Genomic DNA, 21084 nt, shown 5'->3' with positions numbered 1-21084 from the left:
TGGGTCTTAAAAAAGAATCAGAAAAAATTGATCCAACATTCCCAGATTTCTTCAATTAATATGTATGTTGGTGATTCCAAATAATATATACTAAGAATTAAACTTGTAATCTCTTTAAAGTATGAAAATTAAATTTATGCTGTGGTATATAAAATAAGTCTGTCAAATATATTTTTTTAGGTTGAAAATAAAATTCATGGACAACAATTCATATATATAGCCATATAATTTGAAAGTTCTTAGAAGAAATAATTTTTCCTCAAAAACTTTTATGGAATATCTTTAATATGTCCCTATTACCAGTTGTTGTTCTTTCTAAGTGGGTTGTGTACAGTCTCACCCATTGTTCTAGTATTTTTATTCTACCTATTTCTACCTGTTTCCATGGAACGAGTACTTCTGTTACATTATTTGCCACTACTTTTCTGTGACTTCTTATAGTGCTTCAGCCTTGCTGTCTAATGAAGTAGTCCATAGATATTCTTTTGTTGCTGTGATACTATTTAGAGTTCGCGGAAAGAAATCCTTCATAAGAAAAAAAATTTACATTTACTAAAGCAAATAATTTTGTATTACACTCGTCTGTCTTGTACTTTACAGTGGAGGGAAGATTAAGTCATAGTCTTAGCTTTTCAGTAGCTTACAGTTTACATGTAGCATCTAACATAGAGCCTTATATTAGTAAGTACTTAGTAAATGGTAGTTGCATCCCTTCCTTACGTCAGTAGGAGGTGACTTTTGCCTAGTTCACTCCATGAGTGCTTCCCAGAGTAAGAGATGGGAGAAGTGCATCTGCAGTTTTCTGTGTTGCACTGTTCCACCATGCGTATTTATAGTGCGAATCTCTTCTTACATGTAATATATTGATAGTTACTATACTGTCTGTACTTTATATGGTATTCAGTTGATCTCAGACACTGGAACTGAAACTGGCTATTGTTGGATGTACTGAAAAACTTTACATCTGTCTCTACTATTGCATTTCTAAGGAGTTTTTGAGGATAATCCAGACCAAAGGCAATTTTTACCCTTTGCAATGACTTTAGAAACTAACATCCTCAGAAAATGAGGCTCCACTGTAATCTGATAAAACTGGAGGCACAGCAGGCCTATCAGATTGTGATGAAAAAATATAGTAGAAAGGGAGGTGGTGTAAAAGTAAATTACAGATGGTCTTTAATGACATGCTGGGGGATTCAAGTTTATGTGAAGGCACTGAAGAGTCACTGAGTTTGAGCTGAGGAATAACTTGATATCTTAGAGTAGTAATTCCCAAACTGTGTTCCATGATTCAACAAGCTGGATTGAGGATTTCTATCACTGTAATTGAATAACTTAGTGAACTTCTTATCCAATATCCAGAAAAAAATGCTCATGATTGGAATAGTCTCAGTTTTAAATTTTTCTCCTGAGGTAAAGAGGTAACAAATATTCATAGAAAAATTCACGTAGTTTGGCCACTTTTGTTTTTCATCAGTACAGGTTAATAGCTGGGCTTTTATATTGTCTGTGTATAAACAGTCGTTTTTCTGCTGGCAAATGTGACTTAATTAAGTTTTTAGGGATTTCATAGTAAATCTTGTGAAACACCATCAAGAATTTAGTTGAACTCTTCCCTGAACAATTATGACAGCCTTACTTACAACAATGAAAGGCTGGAGACCTGGAGACTAGTTGTCTTAAATCCTTTCTTTTCTTAGTCTTGTGTTGGGGGCAGGCACACACATGTTTTAAATAACCAACCAGCATATATTTGTTTTTGGTTTTTGTGTGTGTGTGTGTGTTTGCTATTTCTTTGGGCCGCTCCCGCGGCATATGGAGGTTCCCAGGCTAGGGGTCGAATCGGAGCCACTGGCCTACGCCAGAGCCACAGCAACATGGGATCCGAGCCGCGTCTGCAACCTACACCACAGCTCACGGCAACGCAGGATCCTTAACCCACTGAGCAAGGGCAGGGACCGAACCCGCAACCTCATGGTTCCTAGTCGGATTCGTTAACCACTGCGCCACGACGGGAACTCCCAACCAGCATATATTTGAAAATTTACTGTATACCATTAACAGAAGCTTTTTAGAGGACCCAGAAAGCCTATACAATACAGTCTATATTTCAGTAACTCTAGCTTTACTTGGTAAACAAACACTATCCCAGTGTTCTAATTTATAAGATAGTGCTGAATTGACAGAGGTGTCTAGAAAGGAACCAATCACTGAGTAATTCAATACTTCAATTACTGAAGTAATCAAGGAAGACTTCTTAGAAAAGAGACTTGCACTGGATTTCAAATCCAGAAAGGCAGAAGAATGGGCTTCTCTAAAAGAAGCAGCATGTACAATGAACTTGGACTTTGGTCTGACTGGAGTAGAGGGTATTTACTGGGGGATCCTAGAAAACAGGTTAGAACTAGTTAGTTTAGATCAGATTATGAACATGATCTCGAAGTTAAACATTTTCCCAACAATCTTAATAATAACTAAATTACTCTTCCTTTGTAGTTCTTCAGAGTTTTTAAAACAAAACCTTTGAATCTTCAAATCAGGTTTTTGGTTAAATGTGTTCATAAGTCAGGTCATTCAGTTATAATCATTTACTAAAATTTTAAAAAATGTAATTAATTACTCTGCCTATCTTTGCTTATGTATTCTGTTGTCTTTATATCCTGGGAGCAAGATTGGTAGAACCCATTCATCCAAAAGACATGTATGTGCGCCTTCGATCTAGCAGGCAGGGAACATCAGATAAGAGTCCCAGCCCTCAGGGACCTCTGGATGTCAAGGGACATGGCAGAGAATGGCTGATGGACAGGAGGACAGTTATTTAGGGAAAGGATGGGTATATTTTAATTTTCAATTAAGTGGTCGAAGAAAGGTAACTAAGAAAGTGGTATTTGTTTTAGAATCAGTAAGCAGGAGTTAATAATGAATAATCTGTGGTATTTTTCAAAAAGCTTTGACAGTTGATTTTTTTCCTATAAGAGTTTATTTGCTAGGGATAAAAGGAAACAAAAATAGACGTTCAATTCCATGTTCCCACTCAATGATTTTTCAGATGAATGCACTGGACACCCTCGGTCAGACTGCTTTGCATAGAGCTGCCCTAGCTGGTCACCTCCAGACCTGCCGCCTCCTGCTGAGTTATGGCTCTGATCCCTCCATCATCTCCTTACAAGGCTTTACAGCAGCACAGATGGGAAATGAAGCAGTGCAGCAGATTCTGAGTGGTAAGTTTGAATAGATAGGCATTGCTTTGTCTCTCTTCCATGTCTATCCACTGATGCACAGACAGACTTTGTACCCCTTGTTTTAAGTGGCTCTTTGGATTATTTTCTTTGCTTGAATATTTTTCCTGCCTTTCCTTGCTTGCAGTTTAGCCTGTGTCCCTGTCCATCATACCTATTTTGATGGGGTCAAGGTAGATGTCAGAGAAGAGACAAAAATTCTCTTTAATTTTTTGAGTGTTAAATTGAAAACCTTATTCATGGATGTTATGATCAAAGCTTGCTCAAAACTCCTATAAAGAGTGTGAAAATATGGCTCTCCTAAAATCTATCAAATGGAGAAAATTACAAATCATTCATATGGTAATGATCTTTAATTGTTCTTACATGTGTTATATTCTGCTTTTTGTAATTCTTCATTCATTGTTATGAAATCATCTTTTCTTAGTTTAAATAGAATTCTGAAATCTTGGTGAGTGTTACTGGACCTACCTAGTACAATACTAAATACTGTAAGTATTTAGTTTATTGAGGGAGATCAAACATAAAACTAACACAAAAATAGACACTGGTTTCCAGAGCCCCTAAATTAGAGGAAGTAACAGTCTGCCTACTGAAAAATGAAAAACAACACACAAAAGAAATTTAATACATTGATTCTTCTTATTCTTTTAATTTTGTCTGTGGATTATATCTGCAATGTTAGAATGACATAACAAACTGAAAGAGTAAAATGGAGAAGGCTACAGGCAAGAATCAGAATCTTTATTTTCCTATATATAGTGCAATAGTTTTTTACTCATCAGTACAGTGTACCTTCTTTATTATATTTTATAGCATCCACTTTACTATCCAGAAATGAAATTCCTAGATAATCGACCTAACTACATGGAGACCTCCAAAAAATCTACAGTTAAATGCCCTGTCTATAATATAAAGGGAAAATGACAGTAAATTACAACAAAATATAATTGTTATGATAGAAATAGCTAGGGCATGACTATGCTAGAAGACAAAAATTGACCCCACACATTTCTGAGGGGGCCCCCCCAAAAGTATAGTCCAGTTGAGAATCACTACTATTCATGGAAATAGGGGACCTTTCCAGACTTGGAGAGCTGTACTGTTAGAACTGCCTCATAAGAGTAACTGTGCTACATTGTCAAAAGCGTTGATTAGGATTTATTTTCTCCACGTTGCTTCATTCTTAGATAGTGGTCATTCTACTTCAGTGCTACGTGGCAATCTTTAGACAGTTGAAGTAAGAGCTATCAGGGGCATCTTTATTATCAAAATAAAGAAACTATATGTACAGGAATGAAATTTGCTGTTGTAGGATTTCCAGCTTAAACTGTGAAAAAGTATGTCTTCATTTAACTTCCTGTTTCTGCAGAACATTTACTTAAAGAAGATAATCACTCTTTGACTAGGAAGTATTTTTGCCGTCTCAGTAAATGCTAATCATTTCTAAGAGGTGTGATTTTTGCTAAAACATTCTAACTTTTTCTCTTTTACTAAGAACTATTTAGTACTGAATTTTAAGTTAGTTTCTATAAGTTGTAACTATAAATCAGGCAAACATATAGATAGCTATTACATCAAATTTTTGAATAATATCATACATAGTTTTTAGAGATAATTGACAAAACGGGAAGGAAACAATTGAATAAATTAAGGAGATTAGCTCCAGTAATGTTTTTAAAATGTCTTCCAAATGAATTCAGTTAGAATATATGACTTCTGGTAAAGGATAAAATTAAATACTGAATCACAAATGAAAATTTTTTCAGTTATTTTGAGAATGGTTCTTAAAGTTTGATTTGTAAGATAAAACAATATAGGTCATTAAATGCTTAGCTTAATATGTGCCAGAATTTTTTAGTTTAATTCTTCGTATATTTTATTGATCTAGAAAGATAATGCAAATAATGGAATTTGATGGTAAAGTCTTGCCCTTTGAAAGGTTTTTTTAAATGGGAGTTATTTTTTATTTGGAAAGCGATATAATTTTTAAACTAATATTTCCGCGAGAAACTCGAATGTCTGTAGTCTGTAGACCATGTACTGGCTGAACTTTTCAATTATACCCATATTTACTAATCCAACTCCAGGTTATATCTATAATGATTCCTGAAAGAATACATCAGTCATATAGAATGTGTAGTTTGTTATTGGGGCTCTGTTCTGCAAACATTTTAAAGATTTGTTTAAAAATATCTGTTAATATCAAGTTTGAGATCCACATTTAGAAACCTGTATTTCAGCTCCCACATTTGTAGTTGCCAACAGTTTATATTAGTTAAGATTTAATTGTACACTACTGGCAACATTTATGCTAAAATTAATGTCAGAGTAAAGAAAATAAGATAAGCAGCTTTTTATAAACCAGAATTTTAAAACATCATTTCAGAAGATTTGACTTTTTTTCTCTAGACTCTGTCTATTATGTTAGCGACAGGCTACATGTGGCTACATTTAAATTAATTGAAATTTTTAAGAAATGTTTAAATCTGCTTATCAGTTATGCTAGCCACGTTTCAGGTACTCCATAGCCACACATGGCTAGTTTCTACCATATCAGACAGCACACAGATAATTTCTAGCATCACAGTCAGCTTTTTTGAACAGCACTTTTAGGCTATATCTTGACCTGAATTCTACTGGTTATCATATTTCAGTATGGTAATTGCATTACTTTTACCTATTCATTCACAGAGGTAAGGATTTAGGATTTAAAATAGCTAATAAACATTGAGATCCTCGGGGATTCCCATCATGGCTCAGTGATTAACGAATCCGACTAGAAACCATGATGAGGTTGCAGGGTTTGATCCTTGGCCTCGCTTAGTGGGTTAAGGATCCGGCGTTGCCATGAGCTGTGGTGTAGGCTGCAGACATGGCTTGGATCCTGCGTTGCTGTGGCTCTGGCGTAAGCCAGCAGCTGCAGCTCCAGTTAGACCCCTAGCCTGAGAACCTCCATATGCCATGGGTGCAGCCCTAGAAAAGACAAAAAAAACAAAATTAAAAAAAAAAATTGAGATCCTCATTTATAGTTGCCTGTTGAAATAAACTACTAAGACCTATCACCAGTCCTATAGTCTAATACTAATTAAACAACCAGTCTACAGGAATTTTTTGTTTTTCTAAATAGCAAACTTCCAGTCTTTGAAACTTTCTGTTTTTTCTTTTTTTCCTGGTGAGCCAAAGTAGAATTGGAGAAAAAAACTAGAAGCCCATCTCCAGCCTTTGACCCTACGTGAAATCTTCATTTCAACCTCTGCAAAAGCCAGTGTGCTTCTAAAGGATTTTACTAACACAGTACTTTGCATATCAGCTACTCTCCTTCTGCCTATGTTCTCTTTTTAACTTTTTAATTTCATTTTTATATATTCCTTCTTATAACTATGTATCTCTTGATATAAAGTTCCTAGACTCTGTGCGTGTGTGTGTGTGTGTGTGTGTGTGTGTGTGTGTGTGTGTGTGTGTATCCTTACAGCCATTACTTTGGTCACATTGTTTCTAAAAATGAATCTGTTCTAAGCCTATTCAGGATTTAGTTTCAATAATTTCTTTACTTTCTACTCTGATTAGGGACTAAGAATTTCTCAGAGTTCTCAGAAGCATCCTTATATTTGCATAAATGTGTTTGCTTGATTGTAAAATTATACCCTTTTGCAAGTCAGTCGACATCAAGACAGGTGTGCCAGTTTCAAGTAGTCCCTAGAATTAAAAAATCCAGCCATATTAACTGTATCCTCAAATGCTCGAATCTGAAAATATCTGAAATTCTAACTTTATGAAATAAACAATTGTCATGAAGATTTTTATTTTTATATTGCAGTTGATAATTGTCATTCTATTTATAGTTGAAATGATAAACTTAAAAATATTACCTTTATAAACATCCAAGAACATTTCGTAAGTTTTACCAATTGCCAGAATCACTGTTATAGGGACATAATATATATATATGTAGCCCTTCTTACCTATAACCTCTAAATGCAGCCAAGTCATACACAGTTAGAATGGAAGCAAGTGAGACATGAAAGAGCAGAGTAAGGAAACCCGAAGAAAGATCTGTGATTTGACACACCAATATAAAATAGCATGAAGTCAGAATAGCACATTCTTTCTGAATGTTCTCTATGTGAAAGGAAAAGAAAGATAAGCAAGACTTCATTCCTTTTCTCAATTCTGCAGAATAGCAAATGTAATAAACTTCCTTTTAAAGAAAAAAAGTTGTTGGAGTTCCCGTCGTGGCTCAGTGGTTAACGAATCCGACTAAGAACCGTGAGGTTGCAGGTTAGATCCCTGGCCTTGCTCAGTGGGTTAAGGATCCAGGATCCGGTATTGCCGTGAGCTGTGGTGTAGGTTGCAGACGCGGCTCGGATCCCGCGTTGCTGTGGCTCTGGCGTTAGGCTGGCGGCTACAGCTCCAATTCGACCCCTAGCCTGGGAACCTCCATATTGCTGCAGGAGTGGCTCAAGAAATGGCAAAAAGACCAAAAAAAAAAAGTTGTCGATATTTCAAAATGTACTTCATTATATGAAATATTCTTTTCTTTAATTCTTTTCTTCTTCCCTTTAATCTTAGCATTTTATCTGCTGAGTATTATTATAACTAAATAAATACAGTTTATCTTCCATTGAAGGGTTCTCATAACTTACTCTGTAAAAGTCCTTCCCCTGAACAAAGTGCTTTAGGAAGAGCTGAAATATTTCTTCTGAAATTTGAAACCTTTTTGTAGCATCACTTGATCTTCCCATTTGGACATTTGACTCAAGAAAAGTGTCCCTGGTCACAAGATACAGAAAGAGAATTTAAGGGAAACCAACACACTTTATAGATACAAAAACTAAGCTATTAAGTGATTTGTCCATCATCACAGTTAATAGAGCCCAGTCTAAACCTAGGTCTCCTGCACTTAAGTTCTTTTGGGTTATATGAGTATGCACATGCATATGCATTATAAAAGCCACCCTTAATGTCCATGAATATACTTTGAGTGATAACATTGTTTTCTTTAGAAATCTTTTTATTTGGGCCAATGTATAATGAATTTTTGGTTTGTTTATATTATTGGATTAATCAAAATACCTCATATGTTAGCCTCATCCTTCTAGGCTTAACAACCTGATTTAATTCTATTTAGCATTTGTATCACACCTCTTAATTATACAAATATTTTAAATTGCATTTCCCTGAAGCCATTCAATAAGTGTGAATTAAACAAATTTCTGTATTTAGTAGGCCTTTTTGTACACTGATTATATTTTCTAAAATCACTGATTTCAGGAGTAATACTTGTGTTTCATGTTGAAGAAATTGAGTCCTGAAGGTTGAGTGGTTTCCCTTGGTTTGTATAACAAAATCTATGGCAAAGCTTTGCTACAACACTTTGAAAGAAAGGCTAGTGTATCATAAAGATGTTCTTGATCTCGTGGTGCTGTTTCTTCATTCCCCTTTGCCAAGTTTTAACCAAAAAAATTGAAGGATAGAGTAATAAGGATGGAGGAGAATGTGTGTGTCTTAGAATTTATTGGAATTTGGTGTAGGATAGGTAGATTTAGATAGAAGTAAGAAACCTACTTATTTCTGATCCCTAAACCTCTCTCTTTCCAGTCACCAAATAATTTTCCTTCCTTAGCTACTCTGTGATTCCTTAAAAATCAACAGTGATCTCTCCTTCCTTTTATGCAGAAAGTACACCTATTCGTACTTCTGATGTTGACTATCGACTCTTAGAGGCATCTAAAGCCGGAGACTTGGAAACTGTGAAGGTAGGTCGGCACTTTAATATCTTGGGTAGCTCCCTGGAACCTTTGTTTCCCAATTCATTGTAGGCTTGTAAGTGAAACTCCTCAAATCTGAACAATAAAAGGGATGAGCAAAGTAGTTCAACAAACAGAAGAGGTCTTTAACTATGAAGGATTTCCTGGTACGTGCCTGACATTAAAACACTTTCCAGGCTAGTTCAAGCCCAAGTAATAGTTTGATCAAGTTCTTTTTTTTTTTTTTTTTTTTGTCTTTTTGCTATTTCTTGGGCTACTCCCACAGCATATGGAGGCTCCCAGGCTAGGGGTCCAATCGGAGCTGTAGCCACCGGCCTATGCCAGAGCCACAGCAATGTGGGATCCGAGCTGCGTCTGCAACCTACACCACAGCTCATGGCAACGCCGGATCGTTAACCCACTGAGCAAGGGCAGGGACCGAACCCGCAACCTCATGGTTCCTAGTCGGATTCATTAACCACTGCGCCACGACAGGAACTCCGAGTTCTTGAATTTTCCAAGAGATTCTCACATTTGCTTTAGGGAAGCGTTCTTATGATCTTGCAACCATTTGGAATGAATTATTTTGCAGAAGATAGATTTTCTTTTCTTTCTCATTGCTAAGAAAATTTTAACATCCAGAGCTCCCATCGTGGTTCATTGGTTAAAGAACCCAACTAGTATCCATGAGGACACAGGATAGATCCCTGGTCTTGCTCAGTGGGTTAAGGATCAGGCGTTGCTGTGAGCTGTGGTGTAGGTCACAGACGAGGCTAGGATCCTGCATGGCTATGACTGTGGCGTAGGCTGGCAGCTACAGCTCTGATTCGACCCCTAGCCTGGGAACCTCCATATGCTGCAGGTGTGGCCCTCAAAAGACAAAAGACAAAAAGAAAAGAAAAGAAAATTTTATCATCCATTATTTTGTGGTATAGAAATGATTATATTTGAATTGTTTTCAAATATAAAATTATATTCTAAATGAATATGCTTTTTAAAAACACACATTTCCCATATATAATCATCCATGTGTATGGATGAATGTAGTGAAAAAGAATATAGGTTTTGTTTTTGTTTGGGATTGGTCATAGAGTTTTGTTTTTATTTCTTTTTTGTTTGTTTGTTTACAAAAGGCTCATTGCAAAATTGGTATTGACATTCATACCAGGTTATTTTTTACAAACTAATCTTGGTCATTTCTTATTTTCATTTCTTATTAAGTAAACTCTATTTTTGTGATTTTTTTTTTTTTAAGCAAACTGATTTTAGGACTCTTGATGATGTATGCTGGTTGAAAATGACAGTAAACACTTCCTAAGCTCTATTGCCTGGAAATTTTATTTTTTTCAACATGTGACCACTTTCAATCTCTCTTCCGTCTTACAATAACATCTAAGTTATTTAAAGAAAACAAATAAATTGCAATTGTAATAGCCACTGGGGAGAAATTTTAAAGTTCTCTTAAATCTGAAATTATATGTTTTGTTCTTAAAAATACTTTTATCATTTGAAAGGTATCCTAATAAGAGAAAATCTTAAAATGTAAAAGTGATTAGAACTTCTTTTCTGTATCACAGCACTAGAATTGCTATATCTGCCCACTATAATTAAGTTAATAGCTCATTTTTGTGTGTGTAGGTTTGAATTCTATATGTCTTGTATGTAATAGGAAAACATGCCACAGCTTCTGGGTTTCTTAAACAATCCATACACAGTAAAGGCCAAATACATTTTATGAATGGAGCAGGATAGGCAGAAGAAAACACAACACAAATTAAGTGAGAATTGAGCCTGGTAAACTTCTTTCCCTAGAGGCTTTAGAAAGCATTAGAAATTAAATGTTACAAGAAAAGGCTATTTGCTGAGTAAAGTATTTGAAAAGCAAGCAAGAAGGATGTAAACATTGCTTTGGCATTCAAAAAGAAAGTGAAGTAGAATGGAGAATGAAGAACTCCCAAATAGTATAAAAGCAAATATTTAATAAGCACAATTGGCTTTATTTTTGTAAATTAAAAAATAAGGAGATCCCCCATGGCTTAACAGGTTAATAAGGATCTGGCATGGTCACTGCTGTGGCTCTTGGTTACAGCTATGGTGAAGGTTTGATTCCTAGTTTGGGAACTTCCACATGCTGTGGATGTGGCCAAAAATAAAATAAATAAAATAAGGTAAAATAAGTTGTATTTCATTCCCTCCCTCATCCCTATTTTGCTACTATTCTCTGCAAAAGAAAAAAAGTTAACCTAGAATATAAAGAACCAGAGTAAAAGCAGCAGCCACAAGAAGCACTTCAATCATGTAAGATACCATAGAAAGCATTTACTACCAATTTTTGTAGCCTTTCTTTCCAATTGAAGTGCTAATTTATTCATTTCTAGTTAATTTTATTTTTTGTTTCTATAATTTATGTATTAATGTAGCCACAGACTTACTTATCATAAGAAGACATTTGACCTGGCCAGATGACAATGGCTCCTCAGATCTTAGAATCTCAGACTTCTTTCTGTTATGTAAAAGTTGTACAACCTGAAAAGTCCCATTCTTTACCCTACGAGTCCCCCCTCAGTATAGCCACAGAAACAGATATCCTCCAGATTCTTAGTTTTTATATTGTAATAGCTCATTACAGTGGCAGGAGCAACAGCAAGATTGTCAAATGCCTGGGATGCTCTTGTCGTCATACCTTGTAGCCTAGAAATGTCACCATTTTTCTCTGCTTTTTCACTTTCCTTCTTTTCATTACCTCTCTTCTCATCACATCCTTGAATTTGAGTAATTAAGTAAGTAAGCAGCAATGTAGCAAAAAGATCAAAAGCTTAAAAATCAAGAAAATGGGATTTGATTCTTTATTGTACTCTACCTACTCTGAAAAAAGAATATCACTTCACCTTCTCTGTGCCCGCATTTATTAATCTGTAAAATGGAGAGAATGTTTAACTTTACAAGTGGATAACAGTTGTCTCACTGAAAAAAATATGAAATTCTTTATAAATTATAAATTGTTATTCAAATATTCTTATTGTAATCCATTTATCACCAACAGTGATGCAGCCTCTCAGGCCTAACTTTGCTTTCACTGCTTTGTAAGCAAAGTGGAGCTTGTGCTGAAATGATAATATTCACAAGGAGAAAGGAGATAGAGAGGAGATTTGGAGGACATAGCTGAAGGAGATGGAAGTAAAGGCCAAAAACTAGAAATGACCGGAATCGGTGTGACTTGTAGACTTAGACAAATATCACATTGTTGATTGCACAGCTTTGCTGTCATGGATCAGAGGGCCAAGTGGGCAGTCTAGACAGAATTAATGTAATTCTTCCAGAGCCTTCTTGCCTGCCACGTCAAAGGAGCCAAGAACTCTGAGTAGTTCAACATTCCAGGGCTGGTCCTCTTTGAATGGCTGAGAGCATGCCAGTACAAGCCAGACAGGCTGTGATACACAGCCTCGGGGAAGAAAGCCTTTTAAATGATGAAAAAGGAAGACACAATTTGCCTTGGAAATGCTTGCTTTATTATGGGTTTTTCTTTTTGATTAGAATTTTGGCCAGGAAATGCTGAAAAAAGATTAAATTGCTCTGCAAACAGTAAATTTGTAGACATTGTAAAGCCAAGCATAGTGCTGATATTTAAACATTACTTGTGTTATCTGATATTTGGAAAGAAATACTCATTAGAAAATTACAATTTATCCAAGATGCCTGCAGTATTTTGGAGCAATATCGATGAATAAATATTAATGTTCTTTTTGTGTTTGTCTCTGTGTGCCATAAAAGCAACTTTGCAGTCCTCAAAATGTGAATTGCAGAGATTTAGAGGGCCGGCATTCTACACCCTTACACTTTGCGGCAGGCTATAACCGTGTGTCTGTCGTGGAATATCTCCTGCACCATGGTGCTGATGTCCATGCCAAAGACAAAGGGTATGTGTTAGAATTTTCACTGTTTGGAATTTATTCTCTTGAGACTTAAAAAAAAATTTTTTTTTAATTTTTGAAGTCTTAGATTTTTTTCCCTATTAAAAAAGTAATGCATGTTTCGTAAAGTCTGAAGTAAAATTAAAATATTAGGGGGAGTTTATGTTGTGGCTCAGTGGGTTAAGAATCCGACTAGTATCCCTGAGGACACAGGTTAGATCCCTGGCTTCGCCCATTGGGTTAAGGATCCGGTGTTGCATGAGCCATGGTGTAGGTCACAGCCATAGCTCAGATCCTGCATTGCTGTATCTGTGGTCAACCCCTAGCCTAGGAACTCCCATATGCTGCAGTTGCCACCCTAAAAAGCCAAAGAAAACCATTATGGGGAGTTCCCTGGTGGTCTAATGGTGAGGACTTGGTGTTTCACTGCTGTGGCCCGGGGTTCAATCCCTTGTCTGGGAACTAAGATCCCACATCAAGCTGCTGCATGCTGTGGCAAAAAGAAAATTTATGGAAATGTATAGTGTAGAAAGTGGAAAGTTGCTCTCATTCCACTTCCTAGAGATTACAACATCAAAATTTTGTTGTAATTGTCCAGTTTTAAAACACCAGTGTGTGCGCTGTTGTGATGGTGCTTATTTTTAACATAAATGATGATGTCATACCATGCAGTTCACTTTTCATTTACTTTTTTCACCCAGTAGTATATCTTGAATGTCTTTTCATAACAGTATTTAATAGTTCATTTCATCTTTTTAATGCCTATGTATAGTATTTTGTTGCATTATGTGTGTTTATATAGTTTGTAATTTATTGTTCATCTCTTTTTTGCTATTAAAAATGTATAATCTCCTCCAAAAAGAAACCATCCATCCCAAAGTCATCCATATTAATAGAAATGTAATTTTATATTTACTAATTTTGAATAGCCTTTATTTTTTTATTAATTTACTAAACTATTTTAATTTATCTAGACAGAGTTTAAAGCAGCCATGGAGGCTATTTAGAAAAGCAAGAAGGAAGTTTTAACTGAAATGAGCTTCCATATTCTGAGTTAATTTCCTATCATCTCAAAATATAAATAAGCACCTTCCTGTGCAGTTACATACCAGACTGCTGTAGAACTATACCACACAACTTAGACTTCTGTTAATCATTATGGGTTTGTTTATCTTTTCAAAGGGACACATCAGACATGAATATTTAATAATGCTATCAGTAGCTCTTTCAAAGTATATATAAGTGCAGTAGAGAAGAATCAACATTTGCTTCTGTTGCCCATTTTAGCACTTAGTATTTTTGGTCTCAAAACATTAAAACAAAAACCCAGAAAAACCTGATCTCTAAATAAAAAGGTACTAACTTAATACCTTTTGTTTGTTATTTACTAAGTGCAACTTAAATGTATCCTTTTGAAGAACCCTTTTTTATGAGGACGTGTTTTTGTCCTTTTAGAATGCCAGCTGCCTTCTAATCAGAACTTAGAGTCATCTCTGAATAGTTTGCTCATCTGACTAGAATTTATGGTTGACATCATTATTTCCCTTACTGAATACTTCTGTCTCGCTTGGATTTTGAGTTTTCATTGCTTGGTACCTAAATATTTAAACCTAGGCACAGAAACCCTATTGAATTGTTAGGAACTAAAAATAAAAGCTAAAAACAAAAGGTTGAACTTGCCTAAATAAATAATTTAAATTGCATTGTATATCTTATAAGCATGCAATTTTCACTGGGAAAACCCAAATGGAAGAAAGTCTGGGAGATGATAAAACCAGATTATTGATTAGTTATTCCCAAAATCACTTTGTAGTATTGCTTTGATATTGCCAAGATGAAACCTGAATTAAAAGTACTGTAATGAAATTTATGTCTATGGATGTCTCTGTACAAGACCAAGAAACAAAGGAAAGTCCTTATGTTGAAAGGGACATTTTTAAAATTATTGATCCTAATTTAAAAACGGATCACTGTATCTTCAAGATCAAGGAGAATTATTTCTTTTTAAGTAATTGTTCAGTGTAGTCAATGCCATAGAGAATTATTGTTATTATACTTATCACTTTAGCTCAAAAATTTCTGATATGTCTTTAAAATGGTTTTCTTTTGTTTAGTGGCTTAGTGCCCCTTCATAACGCTTGTTCATATGGACACTATGAGGTAGCTGAGCTCTTGGTGAGGCATGGGGCATCTGTCAATGTTGCAGACTTATGGAAATTCACCCCTCTACATGAAGCGGCAGCTAAAGGAAAATATGAAATCTGCAAGCTCCTTTTAAAAGTAGGTAATTTTAAAAATGATAAAATTTAAAGTAATTATATTTATTTTTCAGTTAGGACATAAAATTACATCAAAATAAATTATCCTATTATGTATAGTAAGTGCTCTAGAGACTGCTTCCATTTTCTATTTTAAGGGAATGTTTAATGTGATATCATGATACATAGCTTTGAGTCGTGTCTGAAGTACCTTTCTAAACTGATTTGATTATGTTGAGTTCATCACAACTCATCAAGGTAGGTTTTGGAAAGAGTTTAATTAGTTCTGGTTTTTTATGTGATACTGTATTAATATCATAAAACATCTGTACAAGAAGAAACAAGAAAATATGATTTTTTTCTCTTACTAGCCATTTTATTGTTAACAAACTCATTTCTCATTATTAAGCATTACTTAAATGTTAAAGGATATGAAATTAATTAAAAGATGTGAAAAATGACCAGAAATGTATTTATTTCATTTTCTCTCTCCCTCTCTCTCTCTCTCTCTCTCTCTCTCTTTTTTTTTTTTTTTTCTTTTTAGGGCCACACCCACAGCATATGGAAGTTCCCAGGTTAGGGGTCAAATTGGAGCTGCAGCTGCCAGCCTATACCACAGCCACAGCAATGCAGCAGGATCTGAGCCACATCTGCTACCCATACCACAGCTTAGGGCAATGCTGGATCCTTAACCCACTGAGCAGGGCCAGGAATCAGACCTGCATCACGTACCACTGAGCCACAACAGGAACTCCTTCCTCTTTTTTTTTAATCTAGAGAAAAACTTATCCTGGTTAAATATAAAATTCTTCTCCCATCACTTTTATGAGATCAGATATGTTCTTATGAGCCTTAGGAATAATGCTGTATTTGATACTTATTTTTGTTATCACTGATTATTAGTAAGAAATAACTTCTAGGTCACTGTGAATTCACTGCCTAGCTCGGTTATTCCAATATCAGACTATATCAGGCCTATAATAGACATTCTTGACTTTTATTTACTTTATTTCATAGATATATATTATAAAACTTATAAAATCAAATTAATTACTAGTACATTTCTACCTTGTTTCACGATAGATGTTAAAATTTACAATGGAAATATTTTTAAATTACCAAACTTTCTTTTTATTGATTCCATTTAGAATTAAGTTCTTTTCCCACCTGTGTGTCTTCCTCTTCTCACTTCATCAACGCTGAGTATATAATTCTGAAATCTGATCAGATTTCAGTATATTAATTCTGAAATCTGGTCAGAATTAATATCCAAGACATGTTTGAAAGAAAAATTGGTTAAAGAAGCTTGGAGAATGAGAAAGTATATGATACAGAAAGTAAAAGATACTCGACGCCTTTCCATTGATCCTGATGCTTTGGCTGGGAAGTAGAGTGCTAATCCACATGATAAAAAATAATATGAGAAAAAGAATGTGTGTGTGTGTGTATATATATATATATGTATATGTGTGTGTGTGTATATATATATATATGTATATATATGACTTGGTCACTTTGATGTACAGCAAAAATTGACAGAACATTGTAAATCAAGTATAATAAAAAAATTTTTTTAAAGAAAGCTGATCCATTAATTGCTAAGTAGAGAATTTGCAAGAAAAACCACAATATTGCCTCTGTTTTCTACAATGCACATAGAATAGTTATCTTTCCTTGAATGGGTGAAGGTAAAGTTAAAAACAAAAAAACAAAACTTGAAGAAAACACTAACCCTGTTTGGGTTTTGATTTTGTAGCATGGAGCAGATCCAACTAAAAAGAACAGAGATGGAAATACACCTTTAGATTTGGTAAAAGAAGGAGACACAGATATCCAGGACTTACTGAGAGGAGATGCTGCCTTGTTAGATGCTGCCAAGAAGGGCTGCCTGGCAAGAGTGCAGAAGCTCTGTACCCCAGAGAATATCAACTGCAGAGATACCCAGGGCAGAAACTCTACCCCTTTGCACCTGGCAGGTAAGCATCACCAGCACTGCCAAGGCTCACTGTCCTTTTTTAGGTACTTATTACAGTTCATCAGAAGATGAAAGAAATGCTGTGCATGAAGAGTACTACTCAGTAAAATGCTTTTGATCAACATACTTTTGTATAATTTATTATTGTAAATCATATAAATTTACTACTGTAAATTTCTTATTCTTAGTTTGTGGTGATGTTATTAGCTTTTAAAGCAAAGAGCATTAAAATCATAATATTTTCTGGTCCTTATCATTTATATACATATATATTTTTTCTTTTAAGTTGACGTATTTGTCCTTTTTCACTCTAATAGCAGGCTACAATAACCTGGAAGTAGCTGAATATCTTCTAGAACATGGAGCAGATGTTAATGCCCAAGACAAAGGTGGTTTAATCCCTCTTCATAATGCAGCATCTTATGGGGTGAGCATGCTAAAGTTCAAGTCTAGAAAACTTCACTGATATTTCCTGCTTTATTAAATGCATACAGTGCATGAAGTAACTAGATATCTAGCCGGTAGCATTTTGCATAGTTTTAATCTTACTGTTCAGAATGTTTCCAGCCTTCTCAGTTAGGTTTAACTATGTTTCGGCCATGGGCTATGTGTTTTATCGCTTTTTGGTCTCCTCCTACTATCCAGCACAATAATAGGTGTGTAGAGGCTGCTCAATTAATATTTATTGATAGAGATAATAAATTTTAACACTACCTCAAGTAGATTTTAGAAACTATAAAAGCCAGGAGAGGAATTCCTGTTGTGGCTCACTGGGTTAAGAACCCAAGACATAGTGTCCATGAAGATTTGATGGACATTGATCTTGCTCAGTGGGTTAAGGATCTAGTGTTACTGTAAGCTGCGGTGTGTAGGTCACAGGTACAGCTCAGATCTGGTATTGCCATGGCTGTGGCTTTGGCCTGCAGCTGCAGCTTTGATTAAGCCCCTAGCCCAGGAATGTCCATATACTACAGGTGCAGCTGTAAAAAGAAAAAATAATAATAATAAAGTTAAAAAAAATTTTTAAGCCAGGAGTTCCTTTATAGGCATGGAAATGATGCTTGCTTATGTTTACCATAAGAAACTTAGGGATATTGAAGTAAATGGTTTTGAATTATTGGCATGTATAACTAGAGAGAGTGAGAGTTTGAATGACTAGCTAAAACCCCTCAGTGAAAGTCACAGTTGATTCTTCCAAAAGACTGTAACTAATCAGCTGAAAGAGGAAGAGGGATATATTTCAGTGCCTTGAGACATTTGTTGGAACTGACTGCCTGAAGTCACCAAGGCCCATTTTTAGGTCTGATGAATCACACAGCAGTAAGATGAATGCTTTCATGCTTGTCTGTTCAGCCACTTAATCCCTATTTGACTATAAAAATCCACAGATGCCAAAATGTACATACTAGCAGTTCTCATAGATAGAATCATTATTGGTGGGGACAGTTTCTAGATTTGCAGAAGCCTGACAGACTGTAAGTAAAAAACTTATCACTATGATTCCCATATTCTCTTATCTCTTGTCCCTTTCCCTTCATAATGAGAATATCTGCATCTTCTCATGCCCCCTCTCAGAGACCACTATTTCAAGGAGATAACATAGCTGAATGGGATACTCTTAAGGAAAGCAAACAATCCAGTTTTGAGTTGGACAGATAGGCAAGAAAATTTCACTTCTAAGTGTGATACACCTAATTGAAAGTTATCAGATTTAATAAACATATTATTCATACTGAGATCCTTTTAAAACTACCATATTTAAACTTACCTTTAAATGATGATTAATCTTTTATTAAAATCATTAGAATTTTCTTTTAACCTTCTCAGTTCCACTGTACAACATATATTTCTACTGAAGACCAAGAATGCTAAATATTTACTGCTAATATAATATATATATATTTATATATAATCCTTTTACCTTGAGATATAACTATAAATGTATATCATTTGGAGAATAATGTTCAGCACTTCTTGGCATGATCCTTCTCTCCATATTGTATTCCACTAATCTCAAGGCTAAGCTTCAGTTAAGAGTTTATCAGTTAAGAGTTTGTAAAGCTGATGGGATCAGTAGAACTTGAAGCAATGTCTTTTAACTTCTGCATAAACCTACTAATGAGTAAGGATAGATAAGGGCAATAGAACTATACTTCTTGACCTGATCTAATAAATCTTACACCATCAACTATGTAGACTACATGCATCTGTGTGTTTCTCAATAAATCCCATACTCTGAGGGAACATTCAGTCCCATCAGTCTTTTCCTTTCATAGCTTTCACAGTTGTCACTGAAGGTAATGAAAGTAAAACTTAATTTATAAACTCTAAGTATTTAACCTTTTAATTCCCATTCTTCTGATGGGGAAGGTATTGAGATGCTACTCATTACACATGTGTGTCATTTGGTGACCACTGTGAAACAAAGATAGTGCTCTCTTTTGCCACTAAATAGTAAGGTTAAGTGCAAGTTGGCCTTGTCTTTCTTAGTGTTCCCTTACAGCTGTCTTACCGTTAGCTGAGGGAGGTGTAATGCTATCAGCCTCCTGACCAGAGGCCCACTCTTCCATTGTCGTAAACTTATTTCACCATTATATGAACTCCTGTTCTCCTAACTACAATCTCAAACATTTTTGGTTTCATTCTTTGTTTATGTTATTCCACTTTTTATCACATCCCTAATGCTAAGCACTTCGTAAATGAACATAGCTTACCAAGGTAAAAATGAACTGAAAATTCTCCAGGCTGTGTAGAGGGCATTTGATAGAAGTTTTGATCAACCTGGTTCATCCTATCCTTCTATTAAAGAATGCTAATGAGCTAGACAATGTGTTTGTGGCAGGTATTTTTACCTCATTTTGTGGGTGGATTTTTTGAGTCACTCTAAAAATTCTTCTCATATTAAACTTGAAAATGTAAAAATCAGATATCTTAAGCTAATGACTATGTACTCTTATTCACTAAAGCCTTTACTTTGGCGGCTTCTTGACCTTTTTTGGTTGCCGTGTTTTTGCCATATGCAATATGTACCCTTCACCTCCACCCCCAGAAACATCTCTTACAACACATAGTGATTTTCAATTGACAGTAGATAGGTCATACTCACCATTGAGAAGCTCTGCTCTACAAAATAATTTTCTCTAATGCGACTTGTATACCATAATCTGTTGTCAGTAAACACATCAAATAAGTATCTCAATCTCAATTAGTAGACTTAAAATAAGGACCAAGGTTAACCACAACATAAAAATTTTTAAAGCAGCTTTGCCTTCTTGTAGCTAAAGGGTAGATATAATTATATTTTTATTATCTCTAGGCATATAAATCTATGTCTTTCAAAAACCTCTTTTATTCATGTAACACATAAGCCTTGGCTGGATATTTTAATGAAATTATAGGGTGTTTAGAGTGGCAGAACACTGGTTATGTAATATTCATCTCAGAGATGCTTGGACTGGCCTGGCTGCATGGTATTTACATGATGCACTGCCCTGAAATAATACTTTTGTGAAGGAGATTTTGGTGGCACTTGGCATGAAATAGAGGCTTCTATATTTAAAATAAAACTATTTGTAGAGTAGTTGTACTCTGCCACTTTCTTTTTTTTTGTTTCTCTGCCACTTTCAACTTGTCAAGAAATGACTCTTGTGTTTTAGCCTAGCAAGACCATGCAGGCAGCTGTGGTGTAACTGAGACTTGAAATTGGAATCTGAACATCTGCAATCTAGTCATTAGTCTTTTCCTCCATAACCCAGGAGTCTTTAGCAAGTCCCTTGATCTTTCTAGTCTTCACTTACCTCATGGTAAAACCTGGCTGCTGAGACCTTCTTTACAGGGTTATTGTGATAATTAGATGACACCATGCATGTGGAAAGTACATTCTATCTAAATCCAAGGTAATACCACTATTATGAGATAACTTGATCCACTCAGCCCTCATACTGGACCAGT

The 21084-nt window shown here is 35.3% G+C and overlaps 1 protein-coding gene across 1 annotated transcript in view; it reads left to right on the top strand.

The window, feature by feature from the left end:
- Positions 1-21084, top strand: part of TNKS (tankyrase) — a 167671-nt gene that overhangs the window by 118329 nt on the left and 28258 nt on the right. The window contains exons 12-17 of the mRNA XM_003133396.5: positions 3050-3221; positions 8919-8998; positions 12761-12906; positions 15015-15180; positions 16915-17134; positions 17451-17560. Of these exons, the coding sequence (XP_003133444.2) occupies positions 3050-3221; positions 8919-8998; positions 12761-12906; positions 15015-15180; positions 16915-17134; positions 17451-17560 (894 nt within the window). The remainder of the gene's footprint in view (positions 1-3049; positions 3222-8918; positions 8999-12760; positions 12907-15014; positions 15181-16914; positions 17135-17450; positions 17561-21084) is intronic.

The sequence above is a fragment of the Sus scrofa genome, chromosome 15 (assembly GCF_000003025.6).
Source record: "Sus scrofa isolate TJ Tabasco breed Duroc chromosome 15, Sscrofa11.1, whole genome shotgun sequence".
Classification (NCBI taxonomy): domain Eukaryota; kingdom Metazoa; phylum Chordata; class Mammalia; order Artiodactyla; family Suidae; genus Sus; species Sus scrofa.
The sequence above is the reverse complement of the archived record's forward strand: the minus strand, read 5'-3'. Positions and strand labels throughout refer to the sequence as shown.